The sequence below is a fragment of the Colius striatus genome, chromosome 2 (genome assembly GCF_028858725.1).
Source record: "Colius striatus isolate bColStr4 chromosome 2, bColStr4.1.hap1, whole genome shotgun sequence".
Lineage (NCBI taxonomy): Eukaryota > Metazoa > Chordata > Aves > Coliiformes > Coliidae > Colius > Colius striatus.
Genome location: NC_084760.1, coordinates 87,766,589 through 87,790,474, shown reverse-complemented (window position 1 = coordinate 87,790,474; position 23,886 = coordinate 87,766,589). Strand labels below are relative to the sequence as shown.

At 45.0% G+C, this 23,886-nt stretch overlaps 1 protein-coding gene across 6 annotated transcripts; it reads left to right on the top strand.

Annotated features, from left to right (window-relative positions):
- The first annotated feature begins 587 nt into the window (after positions 1-587).
- Positions 588-23,037, top strand: PACC1 (proton activated chloride channel 1). Of its 6 annotated transcripts, none has more exons than XM_061991398.1 (8): positions 588-733; positions 5,542-5,638; positions 7,582-7,683; positions 9,683-9,816; positions 11,506-11,648; positions 18,130-18,274; positions 20,712-20,816; positions 22,306-23,037. In XM_061991398.1, the coding sequence occupies exons 1-8, from the start codon at positions 698-700 to the stop codon at positions 22,465-22,467; spliced, it is 924 nt and encodes a 307-aa protein (XP_061847382.1). In that variant the 5' UTR covers positions 588-697; the 3' UTR covers positions 22,468-23,037. The 6 variants fall into 6 exon arrangements, with proteins under 6 accessions (XP_061847382.1, XP_061847378.1, XP_061847379.1 ...); XM_061991394.1 differs by having other exon boundaries at positions 7,474-7,683; XM_061991395.1 differs by having other exon boundaries at positions 5,479-5,638; positions 7,474-7,683.
- Positions 23,038-23,886: the final 849 nt, after the last annotated feature.

Here is a 23,886-nt window from a genome sequence, read left to right as displayed (position 1 = left end):
AAAAATAGCTGTGTAGGTATCTGTGGACGGATGGCTCATGAGTCAGCTCTTACGTGGTTTTAGCTTTTATCTTCTCCCAGCACCCCATTGCTGTGGCTCCTTTGCCCGCACAGCGTGGGTGGGTCTTTGTTAGGAGCCTTGCAGAGGTTTTGCCTGGTTGCCAAGCGAGCCTGTGTTGGTGTTCAGCTACTAGCACCCTTAAGCAATAAAAAACCCACTTTTTTTTTTTTTTTAAGAAATATTGTGTACATCTTGGGGAGAGCTGGCAAAACTGTTTTAAACTGCTTTTTCCAACCTAGTTCAGTCTCGCATAGGAGAGAGTGTGTTGTGAAGCGTGTGGTGTAGAAGCCGCTCATTCCCCCATCACTACATGGGCCTCTCGCTGCCCGCCGCCGAGGGAGGCCCGTGCGCGGCAGCAGGCGGCGGCCGCGACCTGGCCCCTTCCCCGCAGCCCCGCACCCACGGGCGCCCGGCGGCCGCTACACCGGCCCCCGCCGGACTACACCTCCCGGCAGCCCCCGGCGCCGGGGCGGGAAACAGCCGGCGGGCGGGGGGTTGCCGGCGCCTGCGTGGCCCTGCCCGGGCAGGGCGGCTCGGCTCAGCCCGGCCCCGCTGTCGCCGTGCCGGGCGGTGCGGTGCGGTGCGGCTGGGCTGGGCTGCCTGCAGGCCCCCGCGGCGGCCGCTCCCCGGCGATGCCATGCTAAGATCAGAGGTCTCCGCATCCTACCAGGAGGTACGGGGAGGACCGGGGCAGGGCTAGCGGGCAGCGGGCCCCAGCTCGGCGAGAAGGGCCGGGACAGAGCCCTTGGGCGGCGATGCGCAGCCTGGAGCGTGCAGCTCGCCGAGCTGTTCCACTCGGCGCTGTCGCCGTGAGCTCGGTTTGGCTAAGATCTGTGTCTACGGCTTGGCTCGCCGCGGCTCGGCGCGGGGCGGGGCGGGGCTGGGCTGCCGGGGGCGGGGAGTCCCGGCCGCGCCGTCGCCGGCCGCGTGGAGCCCGTCGCAGGCTGCCGTGCCCTGTCGGCCGCCGCCGCTGCCGAGCCAGGCGGCTGTGCTGTGCTGTCGCCCCGAGGCCGTGTGCCGGCCCCTGCCTAGCGCTGCCGCTATCCCGCCCGCCTGCCGGCCGCCGGCGTGTCAGCCTGCAGCAACACTCACTGGGAGTAAACGGGTGGTTTGGGTGCTCCTCGTTTCGTGTTTTGCTTTCGAATTGGTTACAACAATCGTCAGTGGTTCTTGGAAGGGTATGAACTGGGGGCAGGTGAGCCTGGAACTGGGGCTTTCCTAACAAGGAGGTGGTCTGTCGGGTATGAGAAGGGACTCTGGTAGCGGAGCCCTCAGGCAGGAAACTCAAGGCCGCGTTATCATCCTGCCAGCAGCAGGCCTGCTTTGCGTATCACCACATGGGCTCGCCTTGCTCCTTCCTATCTCCTGCCGGCGATAGGAGCTGTTGGTGCCGAGTTCAGCAGCGGCAGAGACTTACAGCAGGTCACTTTTGTTTGCGTCTTGCAGGCGAAAGGAACGCAGATGTTTGCCTTCCTCTGCGTGTGACGGATAGTTCGGGGCTCTGTTTTAATATGGTCCAATTTAGTTTTGTCTGTTTGATTTCAGTCTCTGTTTTTGTGTCAGGCTAGAAGGTGATGAATCAAGTAGGCTAGCAAAAGGCCTGTGTGGACAAGTCCTCCTTTTATTTAAGAAGGTTTTATCCAGTATGAAGGTTTTTTCCCGTGATTATCAGGATGAAATTAAGTCATGCAAGAGCTTGCATATAGGGGAGGTGCTTGAGTTAATGAAGTCCCATTGATGCCTGAAGTTGGGACTAGTGTTTGGGTTGTCCCATGTGCAGGTCTAGGTGGTGTGTGAGTGCACTTGCTGTGCTTCCTTTTCCAGCACCTGGGACAGTCTGTGATGCCCTCCCCACTAGAAGTTATACTCAAATGTCTGGAGTTACCCTTTCTGAGCTTCTGTTCTAGTGTTTTCCAATGCATAGGGCTGAAAAGAAACTGTCAGGTCACAGGAAGGCTCCTGCACTTGTTTCTCACTCAAACTGGATGTGCTGAGTGCAGAGGAATACTGAACAAAGGCTTGTTTCATATCCTTTCCTTCTCTTGGCATCCTCTCCTGTCTCTGCATCGTATCACAAGCTTAACTGCCTTGCAAGTTTGTGCTCCTTCTGCATTAGCACCCTGCTTCACCTCTTTGTCAAAACTAAGATGTCAGACGCAGGAAGAGCTGGCCTGTGAAGGTGAGCTCCATTGGCTTACGCCAGGTTCACCGTTGTCATTTGCCTTGATTTGGGGATTCTGTCAAGACTGAAGAAACTAGAATCTGCTGTCGTGCAGTAGTGGAGTGACTAGACACCAATATAATGTGCATCGGCTCCCAATTTATTGTCACATAATCATCACTTATATACCTTTTCCAGATGCTGTATACGTGCTACAATCCATGACAGTTAATACTAAGGATCACTAGCTATGCGTAAGGCCTCAAAGTTTCATTTTTGTAACAACTTAGACACCAACCTCATTGTGTTAAAACACCATCCTTATTGTACTTAAAACATCAACCTTATTGTGCTTAAAATATCACCCCATCTATTTGGCCTTCAGTTTTCTCTCACACTAGACTATGGTTATGCTTACCTTACATTTTACTTAACTTTATACTATTGTTAGTTACATATGTTACAGTTTGTTAGTCACCTACAAGCGATCACACAGTGCTTAATTGAATTGTCTGTCCTGTCTTCTTGTTTTGACCTTGCCTCTGTTACAGTCTATCCTTTCGGTTTCTCCCCTGCTCAAGCTTGCTATCACATAGGCATTCTTTTCTTTTTCTGCTGCCGAAGGCGATTCAAAGATGAACTGCTAACTTCCTCCCTCTTTGTCTGACTTCATATGGTTCATTATAGCGCCGGCCCCAACACACCTTTGTCATTTGCCTTGATTTGAGGGTTCTGTCAAGGCTGAAGAAACTAGAATCTGCTGTCATGCAGTAGTGCTGTGCTGGCTTCCCAGTTGTTAGGAAACTGTAGCTCAGAATACCTGTGAGTTGTTGGGTTTGTAGATCTGTGCTGCCATGCCGTGTAGAGTCGGTATGCTGTGTGCTCAAAATGTGGTGGCTGAGCCATGAAGAGTACTGGGCTTTTTGTGGCCTCAGTGGCTTTATGCAGCTTCTTGTCTTGTCAAGTCACATGTTCAGGACTTGCAGTGAAGTTAGTTATTTTTGGGGAGTCTTACACATCAGCTCAATCTACTCACTGCACCTGAGGCAATGTTAGCATCCCTGCTTTTGAGTAGCTGCCCTTCACTGGTTTTATGTGCAAAAAGCTTATGAAACTATATCTGCCTTGTGAGCAGAGATAAGAAAACATAATTGTATGCTGTTTGGGGTTTTTTGTTTTGTTTCTAAGGAATGCTGGTTGCCCTTTCTGACTTTTTCTTCTCCTGCATGCTGAAGAGTTGCCATAGGTACTCTGGAGAGGATAAGAAAAGTTGCATGTTGTCATCCCATTTAAACTTGTGATCTCCTTGCTGTTAGGAAGGAGACGTTCTTCCCTTCTATATAACCTCAGTCAATGAGGTGTCTGGACCTGGGGAACCGTGGCTGACCCAGTGGGGTCTGGGAGTCAGCCGAGAGACTGACATGACTTCAACTTATGTTAAGCTTTTTTTGGATCAGCTCTGGTATAAGGAATTAGCATAATTTGAACTGTCTTCTTAGCTGATTTAGCTTAACCAGTAGAAGAGGTTCAGTGAATACTCTTCTTGTGTCAGAATAGCTTATTTTGGGTCAGGTAAACAAATAGGACCGTTATGTTCCTACAGAAAAGGGGCAGAGAGTTAATTTTTCCATGTTTTACAAAGATAATTGAAAAAAAAGTATCTTCGGTTGGACCTGCTACTTCTGCAAATGAGCTGAGTTTAGCCTGTTAGTTACCTGTCCACTCCATGCCTCACACCATGGGAAATCATGCTTTATTTATGTACAAAGCATTTTAAACTAACAGGGTAACTGCTTTCAACTTGCTCTGCGTGATGGAAATGAATACAGAAGGAATTGATGGACACTTTAATTCAGTATTGAAATAGTCATTATACCATTAACAGGTCATCATTTGCACTTATTAGGAAAGACTCCACTCATCTTACGTCTTCAAAGTCTGACGTAAAGTTGTGCGAAATAAAAGCACTTCTTTATGGAAGTAACATGCACGTTACTGTTGAGTAAGTTGGGGGTGTAAAGCTTAATAGCACTCAGTGTGGCTGCTGCGTTAACTGTGCCCCCATTTTCTTTGCTGTGGGAATGAAGCTGATGTTCTTTACCCAGCTAGGTAGGTGATGCCGAGTGTGTAGCTGGGACTGTTACTGTGCAGCACATGATGTGCTGCAAGCTTACATCCTGGTTTGCCATGCTGTAATTTGTTTGTCAGCCCCTGCCATGAAAGAAGTTTGGAAAACATGCAGAAGATACTTTTATATATAAACACATTTAATGTTTCAGGGTCTCATGTGATACCTCTCTGATGTGTTAGACTTCAGACTTTGACAGAAGTATCATGACAGTTGGAACGCAGAGTTCCAAACAGCAAAACAAGAAAACATCTGGTCCCAGTTGCTGTTTTAGAAACACCGGAGGACTAATTCATTGCATAACCACTAATATATTATAATACGTACAGTGAGCTCAAAGAAGTACCAGAAACACCAGGATGTTTGACTGTTGCCTTGTAATGACCCACCTACCCATGTGGCTGAGGCTGCATTTGAGTTACATGCCCTAATACCTGTCAACATTACGTTAGAACATGGGGAAATGGGGTCAAGGGGAGGTTTAGATTGGACTTTAGGAAGAGTTTTTTCGCCAAGAAGGTTTTTAAGCATTGGAACAGGCTTCCCAGGGAGCTGGTGGAGTCACCATCCCTAGAGCTATTCAAAAGACGTATAGATGAGGTACTGAGGGATATAGTTTAGTCATGAGCCTGGCAATGTCAGGTTAGTGGTTGGACTCAATGATCTTAAAAGGTCTTTTCCAACCATAATGAGTCTTATGATTCTATGAAATTGCAACTTGCTCTTTGGGCAACTCTTTGTTAAGAAGTGCTAATGCTCTGTTTGCTGGTATGTGCTGTGGTTTGTTTGTGCCTAAAAATACCTTCTTAAGTGACAGAATAAGGTTCCTGCTTATTTCCAAGGGCATTGTCTTAATTGGAGGTTTAAAATGAGCTGAAGCTGCCAGGGAAACAATTACTTTGATCTTGAAAGAAAAGGTGATATTATTGTTGAAGCAGCAAGCTTAGAAGTAGGTTAATGTGCCATCTTTCTCTTTTTGCAGCATGCAAGTCACTTAATTTTTAGCTGTAGGTCTACGTAAATGTGACTCTTGTCTTGTGAATGAGCAGAAGAGCTGTTGGCTGTTTTTGGACTGGGGGCATGTTTTTGTGTGTTTGGTTAGTTGTAGCCTCTTTTATTTGTACCATAGAAATTCCAGCAATTACAAGTTGAGAGCTTGTTTGGAAATTGAACCACTGTTTTAACTACACAGCTGAGTGAAGATGTGGAGCGAGTATCTGGAAACCCAGCAGAGGAGAGAGAAGGAGAGATGGAAGTTCATGAAGATTCCAGCTCTGTTATTTTACCAGGTGAGAACTATTGACCCAGAAATTACCAATTTTAAGTGACTGATAAGCTGCTTCTGTGTGTGGGTTTGGTCGTTTTTTGTTTGTTTGGGTTTTTTTGTTGCACTTCTGAAAGCAAACAAAACATCAAATTACTTATTTTTGGGAGTAAATACTGATGGAAAGCCAAGGAATCTTTCCAAAGAGTGAGATGAGAACATTTCTTTGTTGTGAGCTGTGCTCAGTCAAAGAAGATTCAGCACGTCTGTTTCTGAGATGGTTTAGAATGTCATCTTCCTTCGTGTTGTACCTTCCTTCAGTTGCCGTGTCTGTGATGGCAAACAAAGTCTGGGCCACATTTACCCGGGCAGGGTACAGTATTGAACAGATGTGCTTTTAAACGCATTTTAGGTAGGCTGTTTGGACTTGCTTTTGGAGGTCATGAGGCAGCGTTAGATGTGCTTATTGGAGCTCAGATGCGGGCATTAAGATAATCCAACCTGAAAGGAGTATCCCTAAGTGATCTGCAGCTGTTCAGGATACAGTGTTTTCAATAAGGCAATTTAATGCATGTTAATGTCTGAATTTCCTTGGCTGCCATCTCCTGATGTGTAACCTGGGAACACGTGTGTGACCACAGACCTTTGTAAGAGGTTATAGGTGTTCAGTAACGTTGACTAAAAGGCTAGTCTTTGCTCTGGTGAGGAACAAACATCAAACCGTGCTATTACAGTTGAAGGGCAGAGTGTGGTGTGGCCTGAGAGCACCTAACTCATTAAATTACAACACAGAACAGTCAGCATAAAATACACCTATTTACCCACTCTCATCTGTTGGGTTTGAATGTTCCTGCTGTGTGTTCAGCTCTATGTCACGCACCGTCAAAACATGACATGTAACTCAAGAGTGGAGGACATATTCCCTTATGAGTGTTGCCAAAAGAAATGGCGAATGCAAAGAGAGCAGGGAAGCAGTGTCTGTGTACTAGTGAGACTAGTGTGAAGATCCTCAGAGAATAAGCTTTGAAGGCAAGGAAACTGTAAAGAATTGGGTTGGTCTTTTTGTAGCTGTCATTGGAAGAATCCTTTTGTAAACCTTTATGGAGTACACACAAGGGATTCCAAACCAGAGTCCAGAATGTTTTCACTGTGAGGGTGACTGAGCAGTGGCACAGGCTGCCCGGGGAGAATGGGGAGTCTCCTTCCTTGGAGGTCTTCAAGACCCACCTGGATGTGTTCCTATGCAACCTGATCTAGGTGAACCTGCTTCTGCAGGGGGGTTGGACTAGATGATCTCTAAAGGTTCCTTCCAACCCCTCCCATTTTATGATTCTATGAAAATTGAGAGGGCAACAGATATCCAGTGAGTTCTGCCATGGTGGAGATGCAATGCAGGCAGCTGTGTAAGAGCATTAGGATATTAAGTCTCTTTGCTGATGCATACCCTGCATATGTAAGAATCACTTCAGACTGGGAGGGAGGAAAGAAGTTGTTTTTTCCTGGAGGAAAGATTTACTATTAACTGACTTTTTTTTTCCTTACAAACTTTGAACATTGTTTCAGAGTTGTCCTTGAAAAAAAACTTTGTTTCCTGCCTGTGACGTCTTTAAGCAGAGTGCCAAATTCAGCACGTGGAAAAGAGGCACAATCTTTGGCTGATTATGCCTCGTACACCAAATCCAGTGATAGTTGTGGGTTTTGAAATCCAGTTGTGGGTTTTGAAATCCAGTTGTGGGATTTTGAAAGCTGAGGTTTGGGCTTACCTCCCTCTCAGGTGATTGATGTCTAAATGAACACTACATAAATTCATCCCAAATACCTGTATTTTGAAGTCCTAATCCATATTCTGTTTGGTTCCAGATAGTGAGCTGGGTACCACTGCCCCTTCTTTGCGTTTCAGCAAGACCTGCCTAAAGAATGTTTTTTCAGTAATTCTCCTGTTTATTTATCTGCTACTCATGGCTGTAGCTGTGTTCCTTGTCTACCAAACCATCAGTGACTTCAGGGAGAAGCTCAAGCACCCAGTAATGTCTGTCTCCTACAAGGAAGTGTCCTTATACGATGCACCTGGTAAGAGTAATAACAAATAAAATGAGTTAAGTTGTTGTTCACATTTACCTTAGAGTTAAAAAAAATGTTGGTATTGCTTCTCCAGAGCCCACACTGGATATAAAGCTTTGCCTCAGGTCTTTCATTTCCTCTTTGGTAATCTACGTTGTGTTGACTTTGCACGGAAATGTTGATGTTGTATGGGAGATTTCGGGAGCTTTCATGCCAATAACATGAGTGACTGTAGCTGGGGAGCATTATGTGACAATTGATAGATAAGTGTTTTCAGACTTATTCTAGAGTCCTCTTTTTAGGGAAAGAGGATAATTCCTTATGGAAATATTCCCCAAACTGTGTCATCCAAAGAGGTAGCACGTAGCATGTGTATGAGGACCTTGGTGCCGCACTGGACAGTGAGATGCCTTTGAGAGTAAAGAAGGTGAAATTCTCAAACCAACCACAAAATAACCCCAGTGCCACTTTCTGCTTCTGTTCTGCATCGTTTATAACTTTTTATTAGCTCAGTAGGCAATGCAAATGTGGTGTGACTGCCAGGAACAATGTTGGCATGAAAATGTAGCGTGGCATCAGAAAACTCCATTGCAGTTTGCAGGAGGGATTATGCCACAGAAGCATGTTTGAATAGTGAGTTCTATTGTTATGTTTTTAAGTTATCCAATAAGCAGTCATAAATGTTCATTTAAAAAAAACTCACTTTTTTTGTTTGAAATGTTACCACATTTTACAAATAACCACTCCAGTGATTGTGGCTGAGAAGTGATCATTTCAACTTGTTGCCATATCCCTGTGATTGTTTTTCTGTATGGTCAGTTAGGCTTAGCTCTGTAAGTAGGTCCTTGTGTTTGGACCATAGGGGTCTGAGTGTAAGAGCAGACTCTACCCTTTTTTTGTGTGTGTGCTTGGTTTTGTTTGGGTATTTATTTGTTTTCATGTGAGCTTTTCATACAACTACAGGAAGAAAATGTCATTTAAAGTAGTAAACAACATACATATACATCCAAAACATGTTGTCAGGGATCCCTGCCAGATCAGGGAACCTAAGATAATGTAGCTCTTTACTTAGTTGCTCTGTTAAAGTGATGAGATGGCAAGTAGTGAGCATGGAGCGCTAAAGAAAGGGTTAAAGTGTTTTTAGACTGATTTGTGCTGGCTGCTTTGACGTCTCGCATTTTGGCAGACAAGTCATCTCAGATGTGTGAGTTAATCATATCTAATAACTCAAATCAAAATAACCAACTTTGGTAGTTGGTCTAGATTATCTTCAGGCACGTTTGATTCCAATAATGAATGTGGCATATGTGGCATAACAAGGTTTGTGGGTTCAGGCCTTGTCTTTTGCCAGCCTTCTACAGATGAGGTGACTGAGGTTCTTTTAATGCATGCTGTTGCTCTGTAAATGGAAGTCTTGTGGTATCTATGATTTTCCATACAGGTGAAGTAGCAGCCTACCTACCCAACAATATAAGTAATAAGGGATAGTAACAGGTCGTTGTTTGATGGCTTTGATTTTTATCATGACATTGTATTCAGTGGGCAGAAGATGCCAGGTGTCTTGAAGAGCATCTTTTTGCTTTTTTTAGGTCAGCCAGTGATGTTTGATCTGTTGTGAACAGTACACACGTTATTTTCAACTAACATTTGACACATTGGATGATAATATCTGCAAAGCTGAAGCACTACGTGTCCCATGGGACTTCAGTGGTCACTGAACTTTACACATTCGTTCTGTTAGAGGCAAGAGGGACTGCCGTGTTATGTGCTGGCTTGTGGGAAGACGAAGGAAACTTAGAACCACAGGGGTTCTGTCCTGATGTAACTGTCACTTTTGTGCTGCTCCAGAGAAATGCTGAAGCATGTGGCTTAAACAGCATGTGGCTGTTTTGCTGGATCTTGAGGATAGTTCAGTATCCTGTGGGATTAGATCTCAGAACGAAAAGCTGTGTATCTGGGAAAGAAATCATGTCTCTCAATTGCTTTTTTTTTTCCCCTCTTCAAATAGGTATTGCCTTTTACCCAGGCAAGGCTCGACTGGTTAGCTGCAAACATCATTACTATGATCCAGGTCAACCAGGAGACACTGAATGCACCACTCGGAGAATCAACTACACGGATCCCTTTACTAATCAAACTATGGTAATAATAACGTCATAGAACAGAGCTTACTCAGGGTGTGTGGGGGAGGTTTCTGCTGGATATGGTATTTGAAAGTAAAAATATTTACTAAGCGCTACCAAAAAAATCCTTGTTTCTAGTCTATTTTTTTTTTCAAGTCACCTGTCCTTTTGTTTTCAGAAGCATAAAAGACCCCAGTCAGTGTGTGTATATGTATATGTGTTATGGAGATCAGCTGTCACATAGGTGTGTGCAGCATGAAAACCCGAATGAGACAAAATAAGTCATTTTTCACAGCAAAACCCTCCTTTCATCCTGCCCCAAGTGAAGCGGCAAGCATACTCCTTGATACAGGAAATCTAGCTTGAATTGAAAGCAGTAGCAGTTACTGCATTAAAGTGGGATAGCTTATCTTCTTGTGTTTTTTTAATCTGGTTTTGGTGACACTTGGAAAAGTCTTAACTGGGCAGCAAGTGTTTCATTGAACTGAAATGTTGTGAGCCAATGAGCTGAGTGTCTTGAGTGATTGCCTTACAATTGCCCTTAAAAATGCAAGGAATCTAGCTTCTGTATAAATAAATGTTCCAAAAAAAAGGTATTAAATATGGTCATTTGTATCTAAAGTGACTGCTCAGATTGTTTTTAAGGAAACTAAATCCAAGCAAACAAACTATTTAGGCAGCTGTTTGGTCAGCTTTTTTCCTCTTCATATTTTCATAGAATCATAGAATCATAGAATGGTAGGGGTTGGAAGGGACCTTTAGAGACCATCTAGTCCAACCCCCCTGCAGAAGCAGGTGCACCTAGATCAGGTTGCATAGGAACACATCCAGGCGGGTCTTGAAGACCTCCAAGGAAGGAGACTCCAAAACCCCTCTGGGCAGCATGTTCCACTGCTCTGTGGAGTCTAGTCACCATTCCATCTAGCCACCATTTCTTTCTGGGAAGCACTTCCTCAGTATATTTGAAAGGTATACTCTAGGTGCAAGTCTAATTGTATTTTTGCCACTAATGTTCTCTTTTTGCATGTTTCAACAAATTTAAGAACCTGCATTTCATGCTGTGGGATAGATTCATTTAGAAGCTTGCAGGTCTACTAGGGTTTAGTCCTGCAGTGGGATGGAGAGGTGCTGAGGCAGAGAGCTCTGAACCACGTAAGAGCCTTGGTCAAACTGGCTGAGTCTTTTGGCAAGCAGCAGCTTGCTGTTCAATATAATGCCTACACTACTTGAAGTTGTATTCTGCCTGGTAGCATTTTTTGTTGGTTTACTTGAGGTGCCTGAGGGCTGTGAAACTGTTCCTCTTTCTCAAGAAGCAGCCTGATGGTTGCCCACATTAACTCCCCATTAATTTGTTTCACATCGAGCTGAAAGTTCCTAGACTTTAACGCTCAAAACGGTTTTGATTGTCCAGCAGAATTCAGGTTGCAGGGACTTGACTGGCAATTCCACAGGAACCCAAAGAGCTATGATAGAACTAAATCAGACTTCTTAGAAAAACAATAAATCTTGAGGTAAAGATGACTTTTTAAAGTAAAAGGAGGGATTCATTTGGCATTCTTGTTAGATACTTCAATAAACATATACTTAGTACTGGCCAAGAAAATCTTGGTATTGGATTTCTCTGCAGACTTAGTCACAGCTGGCAAGTTCATGAACAGTAAATGAGGATTCCTTTGCTACTCTCACCATCTCTCTTGTTTGCTTACAGAAATACGCTTTGGTTGTTCAAGGCCCTCGTGATGTGAAGAAAAAGGAACTGGTGTTTTTACAGTTTCATTTAAATGGAACAGACCAAGACTTTAGTGCCATCGACTACCTTCTGTTTTCATCTTTCCAAGAGTTCATCAACAGGTATGTGAAGGGATGAGCTTGTAACTGCATTGAACTTGCTACAACAATACTAGTGAAAGCAGGACATCTTTGTAAAATGTCTGGGGGACGTTGAATGTTCTTTCATGCCTTAGGTTTTCAGGTCTTTTTGGAAAATTAATTGAGGGCTGTTTCAGTGACAAAACCTGCCCTTCAGCTACACTTCAGCCATTTGCTACTGCGCTTTCTGAAAGTTACTGTAAAGATCAGATCCCTAGATTGGTCTGTTACAATTGTGTTGAAAGAGTAACTGTATTTCTTTGTATTACTAGCTTTATGTAAGGCTCTGATTTAATTTTGTAGATGGGGATTTCTAAATTGCATTGTATTGGTTTGTGGCTGGTGCTGTTGGAGTGAATGATGGTCGTGCCTTAACTGCAGCCAACAACCAAGCACCACACTTGCTCCCCCTGCCCTCAACTCATGGATTGGGATAAGAACAGCTTAATAACTGAAATTAATTTAAAAAATAGTAATTGTAATGAAAAGGAAGGTAACGAAGAGAGGGAAAACAAGTGAAAGACAAATGATGCTCAATGCAATTCTCACTGCAGTGATGCAGTGCTGACCGATGCTTAGCCAATGCCTGAGCAGTGATCGGCCCCTCCTTGCCAGCTCCCCTGTTTATATACTGAACATGATGCCATATGCTATGGAATAGCCCCTTGGCCAGTTTGGGTCAGCTGTCCTGGCTGTGTGTCCCAGCTTTATGTCCCGCTCCTGCCTTCTTGCTGGCAGAGCTTGAGAAGCTAAAAAAATCCTTATTTGTTGCTAAGGAGCATTTCTACTGAGTGTGTTATTAAAATTAGCCTCATACTAAATCCAAACCACAACACTATACCAGCTACTAGCAAGAAAATGAACTCTGGCCCTGATAAAACCGGGACAATGATCAACTGCCTTCTGATTTTGACAGGAGTGGAATTAATCCTGTCTTGAACTTTCTTGAAAGCCCCACCCTCTTTCCCACATTGTGAGAATAAATTCCATCCTTAACTGTTTCTCTTTTGCTTTAATGTAAATTCAAATTCTGTTGTTCTCTCTCTGATCCAGATTAAAAACTACACAAGAGATGTTAGTCACAGGGAGACCTAATAGAAAGCCTTAATTTGGTAATAGTCAGCTGCTCAGTGAAAAGGGAACAGGCATAAAGGCCATGTGCAGAACAAAATTAGGTGAGGGAGGGGAAGAGAAGTAGCAGATTTTATTGTAACAAAGCATTTGTGGAGGCTTGGACATGATCATACTGGTGCTCCAGACAGAGAAAAGCCCGAAAGCGTTCAGTTCCAGTATCTCTGGGTGGCCAAAGACCAATTTGCTTTTGACAAAGCATTTCTCCTTCAGTGAAAGAGAGAGCTGAAATTAAATGCTTTCTGCAACTGTACTAAAACACCTCAGAACATGCTAATGTTCAGGGTATTTTAGGCATTGATATTTTAGGGTGAGAAAATACAAGAGTAGCGATGTAGAAGGGGCTACTTGTTCCTTCCATGTTGCTTCTCCTCAGTTTTTGTGGCACGTGCCGCAGTTAGTGGTGTGTGCAGCAGGACCCATTCCAGCAAGGAGCCACAGCTGCTTCTGTACTGCGGGAGACAAGCACTATCTTGAGACCACCCCTGGTGAAACACAGAGCAGAACGCACCGTTGTGTTGCATCTGGTTCCTGGCTCTTTGCAGAATGGGCCAGTTCACCGAGACATGCATACTCGACTCCTGGAAGCCACATTTCTGTGCTCAGTGTATTAATTTGCAGCTATGACACTTTAAAGAGCTACCTCTTTCCAAGTTAAAAGAGGTACGTCCTACTTAAGTGAGCAGTATTTCTGCAAGCTGCAAATCTGCATGCTGCTGTTGCAGACACTTCTGACACATGTTGTGCAAAGGCAGGTTAGATGTACAAAACAGCAATAAGCAGTATTGCAAAGGTCCTAGCTGCAAGGCTGTGCTTGTGCCAATGTAGGTGAATTGGTAGGAATTGCCTCTAAGGTGCCTGGGAGAAACCTTGATCGCAACCTCCTGCCTCCGGGTCGGCCAGGTAAAACTAGTTAGATGGCAGGATCGATCCCTGAAGAGGTGGGGAAGCGTTGCTGTGTTGGAAAAGCACCAGAACTGAAGCTGGGAGGGTGAAGGCTGAGCCTGGGTTATGTTTGGAGCAAAGTGAAAAGGTAGGACATGGTGATGTCTGTCTGCAGGTGCATCCCCTGTGCCCATTTGCAGCCAGTACCAGGAATGTGAGTTAAAGCTGGTTTTGAACTAACCCAGATAGCTGTAAAATTGGCAAAGGTCCGTGGGCCTTTCAACTTAGCAGTGAATGATCTGCATGTTGAGGTGCAATACAGTAAGAGAACCAGTTGTGTGCAAGAGGCCAATAGCAACTCTCTCACAGCGTCCACCAAAGCATGATACGAATCGCATGGCTTGTCTCGCTCAGTATCATGTATTGCTGTCCTGCTGTCATGTCCTGGGGTGTGAGCTGGACAGGCCTGGGGACAGCTTGAAAGTCTGCGTTTCCTCCTGCCTGTGTGCATGTGAAACTGTGTGCATATGTGGAATGTGCTCATCCTGTCCAGCTTCTAGCAGAGGAGAAAATAGAAATGATTTCTGGTTCATCAGCGGATGCTAAATTTAGTTGATGGGAAGTCTGGACTAAGATATCTGTAGAAACTGATGTGTATCCTTCCATATGGCCTCTAAGAACTGCAATCATTTGCTGCTGTTAACTACTCTTCCTGACAAAGTGTCTCACTCATTATAAGAACATATAGTTTCACAGTGTCCATGTAAAATGTTATTAAAGACGCTGAGATACCTGCTCCAGCTCATGAGGTATCATAATTACCTTTACAGTTTGCAGTGCCTGCAAACAGCTTAGGTTGGGCTAGGCAGGCAGACTGCAGTAAAATATATATGTAGGGTATTCCATCGTCTTAAATCACAATCCCAAACCCTTTGAAATGGGTGAGAAGAGTCCTGCAGCCTCTACACCACAGTTTCTGTGTAGAAAATGTTATGTGCAGCTCACTTTTGCTTTAAATAGCAGTCATTGTATCAGTGAAAGCATCGGCGATGGCGTCTAGAGACTTATATCTTTGAGAGGTTTTTTTGAAGCACAGCAAGTGGTGTGGACTCAAAGTCCAGTTGTTTCTGTCAAGGGTTTTATTCTCTGCGGCTCCTCTGTTAAAACTGGACCAAGAGGCTACATGAAACTGGCACTGCTTGCTAGTTTTGTTCTGGCTGTTGCAGAACACTGCTGAACTGTGTGCTATTGTTGGCCTCTGAGTTGGAGGGATACTGCAACTGGCTTTTGTCATCTTCTTTCTGGGTTTTTTTCTACTGAGTTTTTTCGACACAGTGACAGCTGCTGTCTGTACCATATTAATTGGAGGGAAGGAAATAATGAAACCCTTGCAAATTACCCAAAGAGTATAGCTAAAAATACAAGTTCCTTTCCTGAGCTGTCATTAGTATAATACATGGGTTTAAGAAGAAAATCCTCTGAACGTAGTACTGACAAAAGTATTGTTGGTGTAGCGTGTAAAATAACTTCTGGCCATGTGAGATGATGTGAATGCCAGTCTGAACAGGTCAGAGATTATTTAAGGGTCTAAACAGAGCGCCATGCTCACGTCTCTGGTCTGGACTGCTGCGTGCACAGAAAGAAATTATAACCTAGAAGGGCTGAGCCTTGACCATCTGACCCTTGATTAGTTCCCATAGCTGTCTGAGAGTCTCCCAGTCTAGGGAAAAGCAAAAGCAATAAACACAAATTGGGTTTGACCCATCTGTGGTTTTGGCTCCTGCTGTCGCGTTGGAATCTGCTGGTGGGACATCCTAAGCTGCCTCTGGCTCTTGTGGGCTGGTCCATAGAGATGGGTGTTAGAATGATCCACTGCAGCTCAGCCCAGGATTAGGTTATCAATTCCCACAGCTGGGACAAACACAGTCTCTTGTGGTCTGATGTTGATCAGTCTGCACTGGGGCCCTGTGAGCACTTTGGACTGTCAATGGGCTACCAGAGAGCGCTGGCTGAGAGGAGTTGGGGGCTTTGTAGCTCACTCGAGTGAGACAGTGGCCTCTTGCACCTCGCTTTCTCTGCTGTGATGTTGGAACTGTTGCATGGTCTTGTGGTACCACTAATATTCCAGGAGATCCTGGTACATAGCATTCCAGGAATTGTACCGTACAGCATAATAGGTAGAAGAACTTACTGAACAAAAATTAGTGCTGCCTTTGCAGTTTGTCTCTCTTTGAGGTGAAGAGGGAATTCCAAGAAGCAGCCTGGGGACTTGTCCTTCAGCTTAAAATCCCTTGCCAGTCTTGTGTTCACTTAGCTGTGTGTGGTGTGTACGCTGCATTACTTGCCCTCTGCTATCATTCCTGAAAGCTTATGCTGCCTCTATTACCTCTGCCCCCTCTCCTTTTTTTCCCCCTTGACTCTGGCAGTGCTTTGGATTACGAGCCCATGCCAGGAGATGCCTTCCCAGACCACTTCTCCTAAGATATTGGTAATCTTTCTTTTTCAGTAATTGCAAGCCTGCAATTACTGTCGAAGGCAAAGCACATTTCTGCTGTCTGCTCCAGTTGTGGCTGCAACGTTCAGCTCTGTGTCAGAACTTCCTGCCTCTATTTTCCATGCTGGTTTGGAAGGCTTTTCTAGGACGCTGCATTTAGTCAGGCATTAGGCATGTGACCGGCCAGCAGGGTGCTAATTATGTGTGTTCCTCTTGAGTGGTGGAGCACCACACTGCTCTGCTGTCCCATCAGCTGCTGCTGTACCCACACCCCCAAGGGGGGAAAAAATGGAAGATTAGGTCTCTCTGTGTCATTGCTTTATGTGCTGAGGAGTAGTTCAGGCCATGGGCCTTGTGCTTTGCCCACGTCTACCTTTTGAGGTTAGTGGTGCACTGCCATCCTGTTGGGATCACTGAACAAGCACCTCATGTTACAAATAGATAAAGATATTCCTAACTTGCTAAAACACTCTTGCAGTATTCTCTGTCTTGATGAGTAGCAAAGCCTATTCGTTTTTCTTTCCAGAAAAGCTTCTCCTTTCTGTTTGTGTGCACAGTGGAGTTGTGTGTTTGTGCCCATCATCTGAAGCCTTGATTGGAGAGCAATGGCTTTGGTACGTTTGCCTTCCTACAAGCACGTGCCTATTCATCTGTGAAGCCCCAGGGGGCAGGATAGGACAGAGCAGCCATCAGTATGATATTCTTTTTATCAACTGTATGCTTTTGCTGCCTTGTAGACAAGGCATCTTAATTGGTAGGAAGAAAAGGAGCCCTGGTTTTGGAAACTAAGGAAAAAGACAGGACAAGTGCAGATCCAGTCAGTGCTGGTACAGGAAAAACCTTCCTGCTTGGTATGTTGTCTGGGACGAGAGCTGGCTTCTTCAGCTCTGCTCTTCTTCATTACAGCTTTCTGCTGCAAGACCAGAATACATTCATCTTCCAACAGACCTAGTCACACGCATGCTCTGCCACACAAGCAAAATACACTCTTTCCCTTCACCTAGGAAGATGGATTTAATCAGAGTCAAAACGCTTTAACGTGTCTCGGGGATTAACGTACCCTGACGTAGCCCTGCAACTTGAAATCTGTCTTCAGTACAAATCAGCAGTCTGTGCTTTAATGATTCCTGACTCATCACAGTGGTTGACTGCTTCCTTTCAAATGAAACCTTGTTGAAAAAGCAGCTGTGGGGCCACACATTTCAGAGATGATATGAAAGTGGCTAAAATCAGGGTACTGAGGAGCTCTGAGTAAATAGCATGGGTAATTCACTGTGTCCTGTGCAGGTGCTAGAGACCAGATATGCCTTGGAGCTACCTCTTTACCACTTGCAGCATGAGGGGAGCTGGAAGCCTTAAAATGGCTTATGGTCACAGTATTAAAGACAGAAACCAATCCTGCTGTTCTGGGGTTACCCGTACCTGGGATTGCCTCGTGGGTAAACAGCCGTGTTCCTGCAGGGGGGAGCCTTAAGCCACAGGGAGAATAGGAATACATTGAATGGAAATTTCAAAGCCTTTTAAGTGTGTCTGCATTGCAGGCAGTTTATTTGCACGGCAGAAACAGAGTCAGGCAGCCTGCTTTGCCTCTATGCTGTTCCATCTCTTGCTTCCTAGTGTTGTGGTGTCTTGTTTCCTGGGGTTCTGGCTCCTATCTGTCCCAGACATGGCAGATGAGCAGAGCAGAGCAGAGCTCCCTAGTAAGGCAGAACAATCCCTAGGGGCAGGCAGAATTCTGGGGTGGTAGGGCACCAGGTAAGTCTTTTGTGGTTAAGAACAAGTGCAAGTGCTACCATTAATCAAAACATCACTACTCAAAATGTTTTAGATACGTTGAATTTTAGCAGTTGAAACATAAAGGAAACTGTGAACAAATTTTGAAGTGCCTGAAGGTCTGATGTTCTGCTGCCGACAGAGCTCAGATAATGGTCAGTAACGGTCTTTGTCCTTTAGTCCAGAAAAAGCAGAATTCATGAAGGACTGTGAAAGTTCATACTCCAGCTGGAAGTTTTCCGGAGGCTTTCGAACATGGGTCAAGATGTCCTTGGTGAAAACAAAAGAAGAAGATGGGAGCGAGACGGTGGAATTCAAACAAGAGGTAAAAAAAAAAATGGGATGTTTTGGGACCTCTTAGTTTGTTAAGAACTAGCTACTGCCACAGTTTAATGGTTACTGGCCAACAGAACTTACTAAGGGTGCACTCCTGTTTAACATCTTTATTACTGATCTGGATAGAGTGCACCCTGAGTAAGTCTGCAGATGACACCAAGTTGGGTGGAAGTGTCAATCTGCTTGAGGGTAGGGAAGCTTTACAGAGAGGTCTAGATAGGCTGGATCACCTCTAGATACTTCTATGGAGACCAAATGAAGCAGAACCTTCAGTTCTCCTATCTTTTCACAGTTAGAGCATCATGTGGCAAAGCACTGTGGGAAGAACAGAGCTGTGACTGTGAGGTGGGTACTCTCCTACTCCATTGGAGGAGAGGAGGCAAATCCCAGAGTCATGCAAGTCCCAAATTAATGATTGAGTTTGCAAGAGAGGGAAGAATGCACCAGTCAGCTGCTGCTGTGGACACACTGCCAGCAGTTGTCTGTCATCACCTGCAGCTCTGTATCACTTGTCATTACCAAGTAGGTGTGTGCCCAAGTCTAACGTCTCTCAGAGTAGAATTTAAAAAAAGGATGACTCAAAGTCAGAAAAAGCTGAGCTTTCTGTGACCATAACCATCCATTCAGTTCAGCAGTGATGGGCTCCCTGAGCACTTGGGTAGGTGACCATGGCCCAGGGTTTTGTTTCTGTGTTGGTTGGTTTTTGTTTTTCTCAAAACCACTAGGAAACAGGAGTCAGTACAAATGTGGATTTGGGGTTTCAGATCCCCAGCTCAAATAGTTGAGATATAAATTGCACTTGCTTTGTATGAAGTACATTATCTGCTTAAATTGCACAGGCAGTCCGTTAGCCTTTCCAATCTAAAACTGGGAGCTGGCGTACCAGAACAATGCTACAAGTATTAGGTCAAATAGTGAGTCAGTCTGCTAACTACCCCAGTAGCCTTTACTTTGGCTTTTCTTCCTTTCCCACTGCCTTCACTTAGCTTTGTGTACTGCCCCTTTCCTATGTGAAGTTTTCTTGAGTGAGTGTAATCGGGGTGGGGTATGCTGCAGTGAGTAAATGAGCTGTACAAGTATGGAGTAAGGCTGCAGCAAAGGTATTTGACCAGAAAACATGAGGGGGTGAAGCTCTCGTATGCTCTGAATCAACATAGGTAGTGTTCTAGCTCCCACTTTTACCTGTTCACAGGCTAAAATCTGGTCAGGGTATGGTGTGTGGAGAAGACTGATGAAATGTCAAAGTATTTGTAAAGAACATACGCCATGGCAGATGGGAAGTTTGGGTAGTGGCTCATGTGGCAGACAACAAAAAGGCTTCTAAGAAGGTGAAAATAGCAGACTGCTTAGGGACTTCCAGTCTACCCTTCCTCTCCCTGGAACAATAGTGCAGTTTCCTCCATCTGTGTCATGTTCCTGTGACAACCCTGAAGTGCCATTACAGTACTGCTGGATTCAGTACTTCCACTACAGTATTAAACTACCGTAGGAAGAGCAGCAGTGCTCCCGTGTGCACACACTGAGAGGTAACTGCTCCTCTGAGGGCTGTAGAAGGGAGGAGTCCTTGCATCACGTGTTCAGCTCTAACTCCTGTGCTTTCCAGAGGTAACTGTGTGGCTCGAGTGGCTTGTCCTGTCTCCAGGCAGCATAGGGCTTAGTGCAAACTGCCTGGGCACATAAACCTGTCTGTGTAGGTCCTCCCAGGCTGGGCTGGGGTGTTACATGACAAGACTGATGTCTTTTTCTGAGGCCTGATGTCTTAGTACTTTCCTAACTGTGGTTCTTAAGACTATGGTTTCTTGTGGCTGCAGCATGGATCTGGTATCCTGAACTGTACCCTGGTGGGATAGTGCTAAAGCTCTCTGCCCATTGGCACCAGTTTCAAATGGTAACCTAGTTAATGGGCAGCACTGGGCAGCTTGCACTGGTGACATCTGGGCTCTTTGCACTCCCAATTTCATTCTGCACTTGCTGGCAGCTTTTAGTTTATCCTATAACTCATTTTTTTAAAGAAAAATAGTGTCTTCCTGGTAATTTCTCTGGTACATTACAGTAACGTAGCATTCATGAGAACTTGCCAAAGTTGTATTGCTCCCAGTAAATCAGTTTTGTAAATGAAATTTCCCCCTCAAAGGAAAAACTGTGTAATAAAAATCAAGGCCTCTCTTACCAGTGTAAAAATGGCATTGCAGTGCTTTACTAAGTGAGAAATAGGAAAAGAAGCCAAACACGAGACAGATGGAGGAAACTGCCGTTTCCATGTTTTGGGAGTCTATTGTTCTGGGTGGAGGAAGGCTGGACTGGAAGTCCCTCAGCAGTCTGCTGTTTTCACCTCCCTCTCACAAGCCCTTTCTGTTGCACAGAAGACTCATTACACCCTTGGAGAAAGTAACACGCATGTTTGTTTTGTTCCTCCCTCTCCCCAGACCAGTGTGGTTACCTACATTGACCAGAGAACTAAACCACAAAGTGACCAGCTGTTTTTTGTGGTATTTGAATGGAAAGATCCTTTTATACAGACTGTTCAAGCTGTGAGTAACACACTACTCCTTTTCTGAGCTGTTGGCTGACTGTATATGCTCATGGCTTGTGTGCACAACCTGTCTTACCTCACTCCACGCAGAAAGCCAGAGGAAGAAGGGTGAGGTTAGTTCTGAAATTTCAGTCCAGGCTCTTCCTTATATCCAGAAATGCATCTTCTGGGGAGGTCAAGACCATCTCATGCATTTCCTTGGCTTGGTGCCACTCAGCATTCTGTTAGCAGCTGCTGGTAGATGTAGCTAAGACAAAGCACATGTTCCCTATGTTCTAGCAAAGTGGTGCTTCTGACCAAGGCTGTACTTTTTGCTTAAATAAGTGTGCTTAGATAAACAGATTTAATTACTTTTTTATTAATGGATAACCAAGAAGCCTGGGCTTAAATCAGAATAATAAAAATAGCCCAATTTTATGCATGCAGATGCACAAAAAGCACTTAAATTTAGCTCAGTGTGCTGCAGCCAGGTGTCTGATGTGCTGGACACGTCTCAGGCCCTGGAACGCTTACAAGGTGTGCAGGTGGGCAGTGCAGGCACACGTGCTTTAAGCACATGAGCTGGGTCTTATTTCCCCAGTGTTCTAGGGGAGAAGGTCAGATAAGGTTGCCCTCCCATGAGAAAAGCAGAAAAGCGAGCACACACAGTCTGTTAAAATTCTGCATTTAAAATACCTGACAACCACAGCCCAGCACCAGTTGTTCTCTTGGCCCAGACAAGAGGGTGAGTGCAGACCGTGCAGGGCAGGAGTTGTTGCTTTGCTGCAGGTTTCTTCAGGCAAGGGCACCTGTTTCCACCCACTCGCTGCCTGCGGGGGCCACAGTTCCCCAGCAGCTGACCCTGAGTGCAGACTCCAGGGCACATCCCAAAGCTGCGTGCTGCTTTATTGCTGCTGCAGCCCAGCTCTGTTTGCTACAGCCGAGGATCCTAACAATCATCCTTGTGCCTACAGTTGTGAGGAGAATTGCAAACTGTAAGTAAACTCATCTACTCTGGAAGCAAACATAGTTAAAAGTAGAAAGTTAAGATACTTGCTGTAGGTCTGCAGAAACAGTTGCCATTGTCAAAAGCTGGTTTAGCGTCGCAATGCTGCCTTGTTATAGCTTTCCAGTAGCTGCTTCTCTTAGCTTTGTCCTCTGGAAGATCTTTAATGTGACCACTTGTTTTTGTATATCTTTAAATAGTGGATTTCATCTAGAATCTTAAAATTAGCAATTTAACTGTATCTCTAAAATGTCATAAACAATTCAATATCCTGAATCCAAAAGGAAGGTAGCAGCTGGGATAGTGTGTTTACTTCCAGATGGAAGGAACTGGGAAACTGTGGTGAGAGGCAGACGTGTGGGGCAGGCACTATGGGCCACCTCTGCAGTGTAAAGGAATGGGCTGCAAAACACTTCTGTGTGAAAAAAGAGGTTTGTTGTTGAACAGGTAAAATACGCTGAGGCAGATGAGAGAGAGGAATCATTCTTTTAATCTCTTTCAGATTATCACAGCAAATCCCTGGAACATGATTGCTCTTCTCTGCGGCATCTTCTTGGCTCTGTTTAAGGCAGCAGACTTTGCTAAGCTAAGTGTGAAGTGGATGATCAAAATCCGAAAGAGGCATCTGAAGAGGAGTCGTCAAGTAATGAACCACATAAACTGAGAGTACGTCTGCCTTTGAACTATTCACAGCAGAAAGGACAGAAAATAAGTGGAATCAGCTTTGGTCAGTGATATGGCAATTAAAGATGCAAACCAGGTCTGTTTTTGTCCAGAAAAACGACAGCTGGAGGACCAGCCCATTGAACTGACCTTTGAACCTCACAACGGAGCTAACTCAAGACAGGTCTAACAAACTCATGCTTTTCTATTCCAAATTTAACCATCTTACCTCAGTATCGGGAGGGAAAGGGGGGACGGACATGAGGGAAAGGAGAGAATTCACTAATGTGCAGAACAGCAACATTGTTGTGGTTAAATTCTAAACAAAAGAGTGTTTGAATGCTTCTCGGAACGGGGGACCTTTTTGCCTCTGGATGAGTTACGACCCAACACCTGCTGCCCTAACACAGTGACTTGCTTGCCTGTGTTTAGTGGAAGGGAAAGCGGTGAGCAGAACAAGAGCCTGGCCTCGCGCCTGCACAGCACGCGTTACACCAACATACACTGGAGTCCCCCTACGCCGCAGTGCTTGACTTACAGAGACTTTCGTATTAAAAGATACTTCAAACGAGATATCGTGTACATTCATTGAAACTACCTGCTGTCAGGTTCAGCTGGGCTCTTGCAGGAGCTAGTCCAGGCAGGAGTATTACAACGAGCTTAAGTAAAAAACAAAACCCTATTCTTGATGAGTCCAACTCAAACTCAGCAGCTCCACACCTGGGCGTCTGAGAGACTGAAATCTGTCTCAGGCTGTTGCTCTTCCCTCTTTCCCCATCTTTGCTAAAAACCAGTCTCTCAGCAGCCTGGCATTTGTATGGGATTCTCTGTGGTGTAGCAAAGGCGTGTGACCTCGCTGTGCTGTGCTGGGGGAGCTTTTTTCTTCCTTAAAAGTCCCTCGTTAATCCAGATGCCGAACTCCAACATGGGGAGGCCACAGGGTAGCAGCGCACCACTCGGGCTTTGCTCTGAAGGCGTTCTGGCAAGGAAAGAAGCATGCCAAGTCCCAGTTTACTTCTTCCATCCTCTACTATATAAGAGTATTAATATAGTAGTAAGCATATAAAAACTACTCCCTTGTTCTCTTTTTGCCTTCCAAGGAAGCATTTTGGAACAAAATTTACTACTTGGAGCTGACTTCCAGAGCACATCAAAGCACTGCACTGTCCAAACACAGCCTTGAACAAGGCAGCAACACCATGCTGTGATAAGCAAACCAAACCAAGGTCCATGGCTTCAGGCACAGAGTGCAGACAGGCGAGGGCAGGAGGAGGTCAGAGCCTGCCCCTTGCTCCCAGTTACCGCTCTTGCCTCTTCCCCAGGGCTAAGGTCAATGCTTCACACAGCTTGTAATGTGAATGGAATTATTAGTCAGAGCTAAACTGATCACACTGTCCTGGGAGGGAAAAAAAAAAGTTTG